We start from the raw sequence: 15854 nt of genomic DNA on the forward strand, positions 1-15854 counted from the left end.
GACTTCGAGGTAAAGAGAACTTTTTATTTGTGATATCACTGAGAGTCAACGCTAACAAAGATTACATACCAAAGACTCTCAGTGATATCACAAATAAAAAGTTCTCTTTACCTCGAAGTCTGACAGCTGCAGTCCGGTTAGTCGCGTATTAGAAGAAATTCTCTAACAGGGTATGAAGACAGCTGTAGAAAAGCTCGGCATTATGTTAAGCTTAAAACTCATTGTGTTGAGGGGTGGTAAGGCGATGATGCTGACACCTTTACAGAGAAGTGACTGTTCAGGGTCAGTAGGGAATATTAGAGGGAATTGTGAAATCACAGTAATTAGTGAGAATGGAAAAAGGATAGAGTCAAAAGAAAGTGAAGATGAAGATTAATCAAGCAGATGTTTGAGCATCCATGAATTGGTGAAATATTTGATTCTTGATACCTGAAATGGAAAAAATAAAGTTTATTGGTAAAGTGCTGAATAAGGTAACAGATGAGGTGGAACTGCAGACTAGAGCAGTTTTGAGATATAGTGAATTTGAAGAGAAATCAAGAGTTGGATATGATGGTGGTATATCATGTTGAATGAGTGTTTGGGGATACTACAAGAATGGTGGTTCAAAGCACGCGGAATATTTTGGAGATAGATATAATCGTGGTTGGATTCAAAGCATAAAGGATAGAATTCCAGCTGAAATCCAAGCAGAACCAGTCAAAGCTGGAGATGGTTGCTGATCAAGGGCAAGTGTTTCTAAAAGAGAATTTTGAAATTAACAAAAGTGAGAAAGGAAACAGAAAACATTGATGATAAACAAGGTAAAAGAAACAAATAGAAACTCCATCGAAGATGATCAAGTCTCCTCAAGGGTCACTAGCCTGAAAGTTTACTTTTGCTTTTGTTCTTCCTTATTCCATTCATGGGATGAGGATGTCACTGGCCAGGCAGCATTTATTGCCCATCCCTAGTTGCCCAGAGGGCAATTAAGAGTCACCACATTGCTGCGGGTCTGGAATCACATGTAGGCCAGACCAGGTGAGGATGGCAGTTTCCTTACCTAAAGGGCATTAATGAACCAGATGGGTTTTTCCGACAGTCGGCAATGGTCATCATTAGATTCTTAATTCCAGATATTTATTGAATTCAAATTTCACCAGCTGCCATGGCGGGATTTGAACCTGGGTCCCCAGAACATTATCTGGGTCTCTGGCTTAACAGTCCAGTGATAATACCACTAGGGCATTGCCTCCCCTGGTGCACACTTGCTGCCAAACCTGTTGAATATTTCCACCGTTCCCTGTGTTTATTCTGGAGTTTCAGCATCCACATGATTTCACTCTTGTTTTGAGAAAAACTACAGCCTTGGATGTAATGCATGAGAATTTTTACAGGAGGTCGTTTTTTTTTAATTAGTATTTTGATTTTTTTTTTATGAAAAAGTGACATCATTTAACTAGCAAAAGTTAACAAATTTTAACACACTCTTTCAATAGTTTGCATCCATGTAAGAATTAATTTGCATTTTTGACCTCTTTCTGTAGTAATTTTTTAAATGCTCTTCACCATCCCTCGAAATTACTCACTTTCTCAAAAGGGGAAAAGATCTGACTGAGCCAATATTCTTTTAACTGAGACACTGAACTGAGATTCAGCTTGCCTCTCCCACTGGTGCACTCCCGGCTGGACTATTAGAAAAAGACGATAGAGTTCTACCAGTGTCCTCACTAACAACAACACTTAAAAACTGATTCGTTGGTTAATTTTCAGTTTGTTGGAACTTGCTGTGCCCAAGTAGCCTGCCAAAATGACCATATTACAACATAACTATATTTCAAAAAAGTAATTTATTAGATGAAAATGACTTTGAGATGAGATGGGAGCTTCTATAAATGCAAGTACTTCCTTAAACTCTAACAAAATTACATTTTACATCTCTTGACTTTGCAATGCATTTAATATCCCTTTTGTGAATGAAGCCATATATCAAGACTAAAGTATTTGGAGATAACTAATATTGGCTCGTACTATCTGAAAATAGATAGCACATGGTATGTGCACAGGTGCATATATGTAAAATATGTAATGTTAAAGTTCAGGCAGCTGTTTGAAACCAATGAAAGTTTAGGATCTCATTCAAATCCTGTATTTGGTAATAACCCGCATGCCATTGGTTTCATCATTTGACTTCTTTCAAGTCATCAATTTTTTTTAAAAAAATTTGGAGAGTAATGGCACGCTATGTGACAAAACTGACCATTCATCTCTGCAATCTGGAGATAATCAGTCTAGTTTGACATCTGTTAAAGGTTTCAACTGAAATGAGAGTGGGCAGTTTCAATCTAGTTTCCATTGAAGCAGGCTGCCTAGACGTGTAGCTGGTACCAACAGAGCAGATGGTGAAGAGTAGGGAAGTATATGTGAAGTTGGACTTTATTTGTATTGCTAGGGCAATAGTAGAGATCATACTGTGTTACATTTATAAGAAGTAAAAACCAAATTGTTTTGTTAGATATTCAACAATCGCAATGCATCTGAAAGTTGTCTTAAATCTAAATGCTTGTTTAAGAAATGCATACTAAAATCAAGAGAAAACTGCCTATTGTATCGAAGTTGTGAAGAAAATTCTGGAACTCAGGCAAACCTTTCTAATATCTTTCCTATTTTCCACAAGAAGATTTTTAGAAAATAAAAACAGTTTATTCAATGAGCTGTACCAGTTTGTAAATAATTCTCGCGATTTGTATTTTCAATTGGATTTGGTTTGCTGGTGTTGGCCTGAGTTGATGCCTTTCAGTGTATATCCCTGCAGGATTATTGCATGTTCACTTAGCTTTGCTCTATGAAAACTAGTTAAATAAAATTGATTTAATGAGTTCAAAAAGCTGAGAGGCATTGTAACCTATTCATTTTGTGTGCAACGCAAGATAAATTCACTACTTTATCTGTAATCTGAAATAGAACAGCACAATATATTAACTTTTTTTTATCCCTATCTAGCGAGCAAACCTGTCATAAATGGCATGTTAAGGGACCCATCTCAGATTCCTGACAGGGTTCTAGCTAATCAAGTCTATCAGGTACTGTATTAATCACAGTTATCTTTTCTAGTGACATTTCGTGTTAAATAGCGGTTCACACACTCACAGCTAAAGTAAAAGACTTTATACTTCATTTAATTACTGTCACTGTAAACCTTCATACAGATCAGAGTTCACAGCAAAGCCTATAAACTATTTGAGTATAAAAGCTTTTTTTTTTCTTTTTAATAGTTTGCTTTATTGTTCATACAAGCTAGGCAGGTTGTATTTTTTACATTTTAAAATTGAACAGTCCTTGACAGTCTTTTGAACCATACTCGGGAACTGTAAATTGTAATTGCAATTCTTGGAATACTATTTGCCATAATAGTTATCTGATTTACCAGTGGATTATCTGACTACATTTTTAATGCAGTTTTTCATCTCTTATTTGCTTGCAGTGTACGGTGAACGACTCCTGTTATGGACCATTGGTAGACTGCATCAAACAGTATCTTTTTCCATAAAATTTAGGACTGAAATTGACGAGCTATGACTCTGTAGATGAGATGTGTCTAGCTTAACTTGACATCAAGTTCTGCTTCACATAACATGTGTTTCATACCCTATCCATGTATTTTCAATCAACAAGGGTCACAGCAAATCTTATTCCTTCTTAGCTGCAGAAATTCAGTGTGGACAACATGATGTTTTTGTAAGATGGAAAGAATTGTAGAATTCACTACTTTAAGGCTTTAACTAAACTGTAACAGTACTATTTACAAGATTTTTCAGACCTGTCTTTAATAAAAACTTAGATTGCTCGTATGTTTACGCAACTCTGCAAGACATTTGATTTGACTTTCATTTGAGTGTCCAATATAAATTCGCATTAGCGTACTTTTATATTGTAGTATGAGTTTTAAAAATAATTGTCCTGATTTTATTTAACCACATATCTCCTGAGGTTTCAGCATTGACTCAATGATAGCATTCAGCTCCAATCAGAAGGTAATATTTTCCAGACTTAACTCGGTGTTTTGAATACAATCTGGGTTGACATTTCAGTTCAGGGTTAAGGGAGGGCCATGCTGTCAGATAAGATGTCAAACAGAAGTTCTGTCTCTTTTCTTTAGAGGAGCAAGGGAGATCCCCAGTCTTACTGCAAACATTTAACAGTAGAGCAAAAAAAACTTTGCTGTTTGACTGCTGCATTTCTCTATATCACAACGGTGACTATTTGATAATATATTTCATTCAGTGTGATGTACTTTAAGGGATCTTAAGAGTTTGAAAGGCTTTGGAGAAATCCATTTTTTTATTCCTTGAGTTGATAGGGGACTGACTGATTTTTGTTAAAAAAAGAAAATTCCAGAAATGAACAACTTGGATTCCTCATAAACACATTCAATATGAAGAATCATGCTTGAATTGGAGTGCGGAAATAAATATGATGGACAATGGTATGAAGAATGAATGAATGGATGGATGTTTCAGAGGGGTTGCCTGAAGGTTTGAGTGTAAAGATATGCTTTAAAAAAAAGTCTTAATTGTGAAGTTACACGGAGTTGAAGGAAGCAGTTCCAAAGAGTCAGACTTAGCCAACTAGAATCTGTGCCACCACTGATTGGGCAGAGAGCTTGAATTATTAGTTCCTTGTTGATATTTGAGGCTGCAAGAGATTATTAATGGCAGGTGGACCAAAACTATTGATGATATAGTGATGAAGATGGGTGCATAATTTTAATGTAGAACATTGCAAACAGGAAAATGGCAATTGATAGATAAACAAGAGGTATTGTAGCACACCGTATAGGGAGCTAGGTTAATAGGGGATAGAAGGCCACGTTAGATAAATCTAGCCTAAAGGAACAGAATATTGATAAAAATCTGTGCTGGAGGGGGCAAGCAGAATATCAGAGTTGAAGAAGATGATCTTAAGGACGGAAGATTTGAAATGTAATTGTAGTTTGAGCAGAATATCAAGGTTTTATACAATCTGGTTCAGCCTTAGTTAATTGGCTAAGGAGAGGTTGGTGTAAGTGACAGAGGTTTATGGATGAAGATGAAAGCAATGCTTTCAGATTTGCTGATATTTAGATGTGGAAAGCAAGCACTTTGGTGACATGGGGGTGATTGCGGGGAGGAAGTGGAGTGTTCTAACAGGTCTTCTAGCAGTATTTACTCAAGCTTAAGATGCTATAAACAGCTTTCTATTGGACTTGCAGTGTTACCTCTGTTTCTCTCTCCACATATCCTACCAAACCCACTGAGTTTCTCCAAAACTTCTGTTTTTATTGCTGGTGATGTTACAGACTGTGAAAATGAAGCAGGAGTGATTTGATGTTATCTGATCCTTGTGATTCAATAATTATTCTCTTCCTAGCAAATTTTGTTAATTCTATAATGATCTACTCTATTCCAGCTGGTATTTATTATGAACACTCATCCTGAATTGCTTAGTGATGCTTTTAATGACTGTATTCAGCTGTTCAAAAGTAGACGTATTACACAAGTTAGACTAATGTATAATATCTGTTCAGAAGGTAAACAGCTTTGTGAATTCTATGCCAGTTTTTTTTTTGTTCATTCACGGGGTGTGGGTGTCACTGGTTAGGCCAGCATTTACTGACCATCCCTCGTGGGCCCTTGAGAAGGTGGTGGTGATCTACCTTCTTGAACTGCAACATTCCATTTTGTGTAGTTAGATCCACAATGGCTTGGGCAGGAAATTCCAAGATTTTGACCCAGTGACACTGAATGTACAGCAGTATATGCCCAAGTCTGGGTGCGAGTGGTTTGGAGGGAATCTTGCAAGTGGTGGTATTCTCTTGTAACTTCTGCTCTTGCCTTTCCAAATGGAAGTGGAAGTTGTTGTGGGTTTGAAAGGATCTTCTGGTGAATTTCTGCAATGCATCTTGTAGATTGTACACACTGCTGCTACAGTGGTGGAGTGAGTGAATGTTTGAGGATTTTGTGCCAATCAAGCAGGCTGTTTTGTCCTGGGATGATGTCAAGCTTCTTAAGTGTAATTGGAGCTGCACTCATCCAGTCAAGTGAGGAGTATTCCATCAGGTTCCTGGCTTGTGCCTTGTAGATGGTGGACAGGCTTTGGGGAGTAAAGGGTTGAATTACTCACTGCAGGATTTGTAGCCTCTGTACTTATATGGCTAGTCCAGTTCAGTTTCTGGTCAATGGCAACCCTCAAGAAGTTGATAATGATGATGTCATTGAATGGTAAGGTTGATGGGCGTTTATTGGCATTTGTAAAGTATGACTGTTACTTGCCACTTGTTCCCCCAAGTGATTATAGAATTCCAGTAATTCTATAATCTATGCATTAAATTTGTCATTTAACTGATTTAACAATTTGTTTTGAGATTATACTTGTCAATACTATTGCACTTCACATAACTTCAAATTCTTGGGTTTTATTGGCAAGTTTCTTTTTACACAAGGTCAGGGTTGCACTGATACTTTTCCTCTGCATGATATACTTTATTGCAGTTGTAGTCTTTATGAACCCATGTGGCTCTTTTAGCCCTATGTCCATATGCCTTAGCCACTCACTTGTAACTTGAATGTAACCCATTCTAAGGTTTTCTTATTGAACCATTTTATATGGAATATTTTAGGCATCACTGAGATCACAGTAACAGTGTCTTACTAGAATTTTTTTGTCAGTTCAAGTAACAGCTGTTCATGTTTTGCTCCTGATTCTGACCTTTCTCTGATGGGGTGATTATTCCTTCCTTCCCATGTCATTGAATTGAGAGGGTTGAGCAGTTTTTTCGTTCAGAGGGATTTGACGATCTGAGACACACATCAATAAACATCAGTGTAAGTACAAACTAACTGATTTTATTTATTCTATTACTTTTATTGTATAAAGCACATTTGTGGGAATAATTCTTTGTGTGACCTCCAAGCAAAGGAATGCTGGAATAAGATATTTTGATGTTGTGCATCAGTACAACAGCGTAAAGTGATCTTTGTTGATTGATAGGTTGGGAACGGTTTACTTGATCCTGTCTAGTGGTGTTGATAACACCCCCAGCTAAAGTCATTTTGTGATAGCAACGTGTCTCTTCCTCATCAGTTACTGACAGTTACAGCTTAAAAAAAGCACCCTGATGAGCATTTAATAACCAGAACACATCAATACATTGTTACTTTCATCTGGCACACTGATTACCAGTTGCATTTACTCAGCTCACCTCTATGGCATGCCTAAAATCCCCACAATACAGTAGATCATTCATGTGGATTAGTATGCTGAATTTGATTTGATGTTGATGTTCAACATTGAAGCAGAAATGCTTCATGCAAAATCTTATATGATTCTGTTCTGTGTTCATGTTTATGCTAATATGTGGCCCTCTGCTATCAGGTCACTTTAAAGATCAGAAATTGTGTTAATACTGTTGTTGTTTTATCTTTATTTTGACCGGTTCTTTTTTTAATGAGGCAGACCATGAATACTGGTAACATTATAGAGGAAGGAAAAACAACATAGCAATTATGTGAGGAAATTGAATTTGTATAACACAGCTAAAGCTTCACAATTTAATAAAAATGCTATCAACTCAGTTATGAATTTAATCTCCTCATTTTTGTTTCTATTATCAATAAACTCTCAACTACTATCCTGACGGCATTTGCAGAATTCACTGTTTTCAGAATTCACTGTTTTCAGAATTGATTAATATATAATCTGAAGTGAAAGGGATGATAAAATTGATTATAATCCTTTTCATGTTATAAGTACATAATGTCTCTTTAAATGCAGCTGCCATCACAATGATCCTTTTAATTTTGCATACAACAGTTTGATTCATTTATGATAACTAGCAGAAGGTCATATGTCTTTCCCATGCTGCTTCTTAATTTTATTTCTGAAACTTTTGAGTTTAAAAAACAGCTGGACTTTTTTTCTTATTTAAAGCATACTTTGTTCATGAGCTATTTCAATCACTGAGAAATAAAAATACAAGCTCATTTGTTTCACAAGTAGTTTTAATAATTTGGGGAAAGGAAATACTATTTGATGAGCTAACAATACAAGTGGGTTATGAAATTAACATTGCGATTTCTATTGGAAGACCTCCCATTGACATTACAGTGAACAAAATGAGCAATTGAACAATTTTACAGTCCACCCCTGGAAGTGTATATAATGCATATGTTATTAACAAAAGCTGTTGTAAAGAATCAATATTCTTTATACAGTGTTTCTTTTAAAATTTAAGAAAATGCTTACTTATAATATTGATATTTGAATAATTTAGTTCATAAAGACTAAAATTAATCTGTTTAAAATTGAGAATTCTAAGCTTTAATGGGCAGATGATTTTTAAAAAATCAATTTCAAGTTAGATTTTGCAAAGATAACACTTTGTGAAGGATTGTATAATGATTTTAAATATAGCTATTTAAATATACGAGAAGTAGCAATGACAAAATGATGTTGACTTCAGCCTAAATGCCAGGAGACGGATTTTCCAAAAATAGTAGGTTATTTCTGGAAAGTTGCTGAGAATGGTTTACAGGTGTGTTGTTTTTTTCCCTTGTAGACCATGTAGCAATGATGCCACAATTATTTAATGGCATCAGCTACTGTTTTTTCAGTACCTGAGATATTTTTATACATATTTATTTAGTTTGGTCTTTTTCTCTTTTCCCTCCCCGATATGTCTCTCACTTGAAGGCAATGACTTATGATCGTACATGGTTTTTGTAGGCGCTGACAGTTAATTGCTACCTTGCCCAAATGGCATTCTTTAGCTGATCCTGAATGAGAGAGTGCCAGTGAGCAATTCAGCAATGCAATTGTTACTGGCAAGTCTGATCATTTTTACACTCAAATTCATACACTTGCTGTAAAAGCCATGAGACAAAATCTTAACTCCTATTTATGGAGCATCTTATCAAGTCTCTTAGAAATGTTCCAAACTCCTTTACAAAGTCTTACCTTGTGCTGTTGCTGTAGTTATATGATATTCACAGCATATATCAGAAATGGTTTCCCCAGCCAATATAATCCCTTTAGCCTTAAGTCTTATATGACATCATGATAATGGCCTATCAAATAACCTGGTTGAGATTGACTAATAGTCCAGCAAGCTAAAATTTGGACTATTTAAACCAACCAGCTTCACCATTGTAAGACATTGCACACTGATTCATGTAAATTTTATTTTCTTATTGCTCTTTAATAGCTTAATTAATTTATACGTTGACCTGTTGCTATGAATCTTTGCAAGAGTTTAAATCATAGTTTGAAATAATTCTTTTAGTTTTGTATAACATGTTTGTTGAATAGGTTATCTTGATATTTTATGTTCTAATGAAGGTAACGCTGAACAAATTATGTAGCCTTAGCATGTGATCTATTTAGCAATATTATTGAAATTAATCTTTCCCATGTAACAAAACGTTAACTTGCCTTAATTAGCCCAAATGCTTCACATGAACCACCCAAGGATTTATATCAGCATTGATTATCTTATTGTTTATCCAGTGCAGTGCGTAGTTAAAAATACTGAAAGCAATATTTTCTGACCAACCATTATTTCAACATACGTCCCTTCCTTAACCAGCTATCTATAGTGCAATTGGACAGGAGCATGAAATTCTGCTCCGTGAAAAGTTGCAAAGAAAAAGACTGTCCTTTTTAGGTAAGAATTTGATCATCAACGATTTATTTCACAGCTGTTACTTGAAGGAGAAGTACAATATGTGCATTTTATCTGTAAGCCTGAAAGAAAAGCTGAGATGATTGATGCTGTGCATGTTATCTTATATTGATTTAGGACTAGACAGGAAATCGGATACCGAATGCTCTTCTATACAGTACACGTACAAACTTGTAATTAATATTTTATGGAATAAGTAGTTGGAAAATACCTTTTTAATATCCGCTGCTGTAATACTTTTGCTAGCCTGAGATTATACGTATGATCTTTGCCTTTAGAGACTTAAAATGTAGCACAGGGAAATATGCTTAAGAGATGGTTTACATATCAGAGAGTAGCAGGAAGCAACCATTTAATATGTAGAAAGTATTTTGGAAGGAAGATAAACTAAAGGTTATTTGTTCGATTCTTGGGATGGTGACTTGCTTAAAAACTTTGGCTACTTGCATTTTTGCACTTATAGAAAATCATTTTCAGTCCTAGTGGCTATTGGAATTCTTTGAGTAGATAATTGATTCTAGAAATTTATTTTCTCTTTCATTAGTATAATCATTTGTGCTGTTGCTTTTAAGCACAAATATAAAGTATTTGAAACAAAATTAAATTGCCTTCCATTGTAGAATTACAGTTTATTCATAGCCCCCCGTCGTTGGTCATAAATTATCACAGAAAACAGGGAGGGGAAAAAAATGTTTGTTGGTGTGTAACATCGATTAATCATTGAATTTCTTGTCTGACTTGGTACGGCACATTCCTGAAGTCCAACACATTACTCTTGCTTGATTGGTACAATTTGTTTTGATTGAACGAAGAGTATATATTTTCTGGGGTTGTGACATCCCACTGCCTATGTTGTATTCACAGATATGTGTATCTTCTGTGGTTCAGTACGTTGATGCAAATCCATACATTTAGGTTCAACGACATTGAACTCGGAGCACTAATACTTAGCACAAAGATTAGTTGGAGCCCTGGGTTATTGAGCATTGGGAGTGGGGAATATTTGGACAGCTTGTTGTCCTTTTGGGCATTTTGGTGAGTAGTAGTAATATGACAGAAGAGGATATTCAAAACGTATTTTCACATTTCAGTAAATTGTCTGCCTCATTTTCGAAGAAGATTGGTGTTGTGGTTCCACAATAGGAACTTGGGAACAGCAACTCCCTTTATCTATGTATTGCACTCTTCTTTTCTGTGCGTTGTTCACATAAGCAATTTATAAAGTAAAACTGAAAATACCAATGATTCAAGCCTTCTGTTAGATTTTTAACTCCGAGACTGACGCACACAATTTTATCCCTCATCTAGATGAACAGGATGGACTTGTGTATTAGAAACCTCTTTAAAGCATTTAATAAAGTTAAATGAATAATTTTCTTTGTAAAATTTAACTGATTTTCCGAATTATATTCATTTCTTCTCAAAAATGATGTGAATCAACAATTATGTATTTAGTCAGTCCCTGGTTCCTTTTCAGAAGCTATGGATAAAAGCAAATGAGTGACTTGTGTAGGTTTGTGTGGGATTCATCTCCATGATCAACACTTTGCTTCCTGTTTATTCGTTTATAGCTTTTCCTACCTGCTCACGTGTCACATATTCAATGTTTTGACCATGTTCCCTTGGTAAAATTTGGAGCTGGGTTGCATTTAAGCAGTATGTTTTTAATTAAAGTTCTGCTTTGTTATTTCTGTAGTCACAAATATAATGAAGAACATATCTGTTAATAGCCCAGGTATTGAAAATTTGATTTCTTAATGTTTTAAAACAAATTAATGATTAATTATCTCATCTTTAGTTTTTTAAAAAATATCCACACATTGTCATTATGATGATCTTTTCACTTGACCCTCAATGAGATGCATCTAGAGATTTCACTATGGTTAGAAGTTAGTAGTTGATTATATTGACAGGTATGTTGGTGAGTTGTGGAATTATGAAGGATTCAGAGAGTTGGTGCAGGTATTTCCTGTAGTAAGAGCAACAAAAACTGGATGAAAGTGTCGAAAAAGTCTATGTAGTTGATTGTGCCAAACAATGTCAAGGTGCCAAACAAACCCATCTACGACATGGTCTGTTTTAATCCTACTCTGGCCAATATAGAGTATTTCACCACTAATTCTGGGAGAGTTAGCACATTTATTATTCTCCTTCTTCAAGAAGAGCAATTTAAGGTTAATTGAAGCAATTAATTTAGATTCCTATTTTTACTTTGTACATTTATTTGCTTTGTCTGTCAATAAACAATTCATATTTGGCCTGTTCTCACTAAAGTGATTTAAAATTGCCTATTAAAACTTAGAAGAGGTACATAATTGGACCTATAAGACTATGAGATATAAGAGCAGAATTAGTCATTTGGCCCATTGAGTTTGCTGCACTGTTTGATTGTGACTGATATGTTTCTCAACCCCATTCTCCTGTCTTCTCCTAGTAACCCTTGATCCTCTTACTAATAAAGAACCTATCTATTTCTTTTTTGCAAATACGCAATGACTTGGCCTCCACAGCCTTCTGCAGCGATGAGTTCCACAGATTCACCACCCTCTGGCTGAAGAAATTCCTCCTCACCTCAGTTCTAAAAGATTATCCTTTTGCTCTGAGGCCGTGCCTTTGCATCGTAGTCTCTCTTACTGGTGGAAACATCTTCTCCACTTCCACTCTATCTAGGCCTCTCAGTACTCTCTAAATTTGAAGAGATCTCCCCCCATCTTTCTAAACTCTATCAAGTTCAAACTCAGAGTCCTCAACCACTCCTCATATGACAAGCCCTTCATCTCTGGGATCATTCTTATAAACCTTATGTGGACCTCCTCCAATGCCAGCACATTCTTTGTCAGATACAGGGCCAAAATCTGCTCATGCTATTTCAAATGCGGTCTGACCAAAGCCTTGGACAGCAGGACATCACTGCTCTTGTACTCTAGTTCTTTGTGCTTCAGATTTCTGAAGCTTTTCCCCATTTAGAAAATAGTTTATGCTTCTATTCTTCCTACCAAAGTACCTAACGTCACACTTTCCCACATTGTGTTCCATCTGCCACTATGCTAGCCTGTCCGGATCCTTCCGCAGCCTCCCCGCTTCCTCAACACTGCCTGTCCTACCATGCATCTTTGTATTGTCTGCACATGTAGCAACAATGCCCTCAGTTTCTTCGTCCAGATCGTTAATGTATAACTTGAATAGTTGTGGTCCCAATAGTGACTCCACTAGTCACCATCCGCCATCCTGAAAAATATACTTTTTTTCCCCATTCTCTGCCTTCTGCTAGCCAGCCAATCCGCCATCCATGCTAGTACCTTGCCCCTCACACCATGGGCTCTTGTCTTGTTTAGCAGCCTCCTGTGCTATACCTTGTTAAAGGACTTCTGGAAATCCAAATGGATCACGTCTACTGACTCTCCTATGTTTAACTTGCTCATTACCTCCTCAAAGAATTCTAACAGATTTGTTAGGCATGACCTCCCCTTGACAAAGCCATGCTGACTCAGCCCTGTTTTACCATGCACTTCAAGTACTCTGCAATCTCATCCTTAATATTGGACTCTAAAACCTTACCTGTGACCAAGATAGGCCAACTGGTCTATAATTTCCTGTCTTCTGTCTCCCCCACCTCTTAACAGGTGTGTGACATTAGGCATTTTCCAGTCCTCTGGCACCCTCCCTGACTCCAGTGATTCCTGAAAGATCACTTGAATGCCTCCAGAATCTCCTCAGCTATCTCCTACAGAATTCTGGAATGCAGTCCATCTGTCTGGATGATTTATCCACCATCAGACCTTTCAGTTTGCATGCCACCTTCTTCTTAGTGTTGGCCAATACACTCTTGCCTCTCTCTTACCTTTTATATAACTAAAAAAAAGCTCTTGCAATATTGCTTTTTCAGTTGTTCTCTGCCTTTTAAAGGCTTCCCAGTAATCTTTGTATGCTTTTTCTATTGCTTTTATGCTGTCCTTGACTTCCCTTGTCAGCCATGTTTGCCTCATCTTCTTTCTTGGGATCAATTTCTGCTGTGCCTCCTGAATTACCCCAAAAACTCCTGCCATCGCTACTCCACTGTCTTCCCTGCGAGGCTCCCCTTCTTTTCAACTCTGGCCAGCTCCTACCTCAAGTTTTTGTAGTTATGTTTACTGAATCGTGGTAATGTTGCATCTGATTTCACCTTCTCCTTCATAAACTGCAAGGTGAATTCTATCATAGTATGGTCTCTGACCCCTAGGGGTTCTTTCACCTTAAGTTCCCTAATCAAGTCTGCCTCGTACATGTAACCAAATCCAGAATTGCCCGTTCCCTTACGGACTCTACCACAAGCTGCTCCAAAAATATCTGATCGACATTCCACAAATTCCTTTTCTTGGGATCTATTATCAACCTGATTTTCCCAGTCCACTTGCATATTGAAGTCCCCAAGAGTGTTGTAATATTACATGCCTTTCCTATCTCCTGATTTGTTTGCTACCTCACATCCTGCGTACTGCTACATGGCCTGTACATAACTCTCATAAGGGTCTTCTCACCCACCTTCCTGCAAGAATGCTATCCCCTATTCCCAATTCCTTCGCCTCTGCGGCATCTGCTCCCAAGGTGAGGCGTTCCACTCCTGGACATCCCAGATGTCCTCGTTTTTCAAGGACCGCAATTTCCTTCCCCTCCACAGTGGTCGAAAACGTCCTCGATCGCATCCCTTCCATTTCAGCCCTCAGCACCTCAGCCCTCACACCCCCTCCCCGCAATAATAACAAAGACAGAATCCCCCTTGTCCTCACGTATCACCCCATCAACCTCCGGATTCAACGCATCATTCTCCGCCACTTCCGCCACCTGCAATCTGACCCCACTACCAAGGATATATTTCCCTCCCCACCCTTATCTGCCTTCCAGAGGGACCGCTCTCTCCGCGACTCCCTTGTCCGCTCCACACTCCCCACTAGCCCCACCACCCCCGGCATCTTTCCCTGCAACCGCCCCTACACTTCCCCCTGCACCTCCATCCCAGGCCCCAAGAAAACCTTCCACGTTAAACAGATGTTCACCTGCACATTCGTTAATGTGGTATATTGTATCCGCTGTTCCCGATGTACATCGGGGAAACCAAGCGGAGGCTTGGAGACCGCTTTGAGGAGCACCTATGCTTGGTTCGTGACAAACGACAACACTTCCCAGTCGCGAACCACTTCAACTCCCCCTCCCAACTCCTTGGACAACATGTTCATCCTGGGCCTCTTCCAGTGTCACAATGATGCCACCCAAAAACTGGAGGAACAGCGCCTCATATTCTGCCTGGGAACCCTACAACCCAATGGCTTCAATGTGGACTTTACAAGTCTCAAAATCTCCCCACCCCCGACTTCATCCCAAGATCAGCCCCCCCCACTTTTGTCCCTGCCTCCTTGACCTGTCCATCTTTTCTCCCACCTATCCGCTGCTCCCACCTCACTGACCAATCCCCCATCCCAACTCCCTACCTACACTCACCTCTGCTAGCTTCATCCCCACCACCTTGACCTGTCCGTCTTCCCTCCCACCTCACTGACCAATCCCCATCCCAACTCCCTACCTACACTCACCTCTACTTGCTTCATCCCCACCTCCTTGACCTGTCCATCTTCTCTCCACCTATCTGCTCCACTATCTACCTTCTATCACCGCCTCCCCCTCTTTCTACTTCTTTCCCCTCCCCCATTTCTGAAGAAGGGTCCAGACCCAAAACATCAACCTTCCTACTCCTCTGATGCTGCCTGGCCTGTCATCCAGCTCCACACCTTGTTATCTCATAAGGGTCTTTTTCCCTTTGCAGTTCCTGAACTGTACCCCCACAGATTCTGTACCTTCTGACTCTATTTTGTTTATTTATGCTGACTTTAATTTCATTTCTTACTAACGAGTCAACCCTATCCCTCTGCCCATCTGCTTGTCCTTTCAAAAGGACATGTATCTTTGGATATTTAGTTCCCAGTCCTATCTTATCAGAGCCATGTCTTTGTGATACCAACATTGTACCCACCAATTTCAATCTGCGCTATAAGTCAATTTATATTGTTTCATATACTGCGTGCATTTAACTACAACATCCTCAGTCCTGTGTTGACTGCCATCCTTGTAGTTGTCTGTTGTGCCTGAAGTTAGAACCCCAACCCTTTCCATACTCTGTGTCTCA

General features: G+C 38.1%; 1 protein-coding gene across 2 annotated transcripts in view; it reads left to right on the plus strand.

The window, feature by feature from the left end:
- The window catches only part of cdin1 (CDAN1 interacting nuclease 1), a 153570-nt gene that overhangs the window by 67264 nt on the left and 70452 nt on the right, over positions 1–15854 (plus strand). For both annotated transcript variants that reach the window (XM_020529206.2, XM_048600168.1), the window contains 3 exons: positions 2983–3062; positions 3464–3513; positions 9612–9679. In XM_020529206.2, the coding sequence (XP_020384795.2) occupies positions 2983–3062; positions 3464–3513; positions 9612–9679 (198 nt within the window). The remainder of the gene's footprint in view (positions 1–2982; positions 3063–3463; positions 3514–9611; positions 9680–15854) is intronic.

This window comes from Rhincodon typus, chromosome 8 (genome assembly GCF_021869965.1).
Source record: "Rhincodon typus isolate 14 chromosome 8, sRhiTyp1.1, whole genome shotgun sequence".
Taxonomy (NCBI): Eukaryota; Metazoa; Chordata; class Chondrichthyes; order Orectolobiformes; family Rhincodontidae; genus Rhincodon; species Rhincodon typus.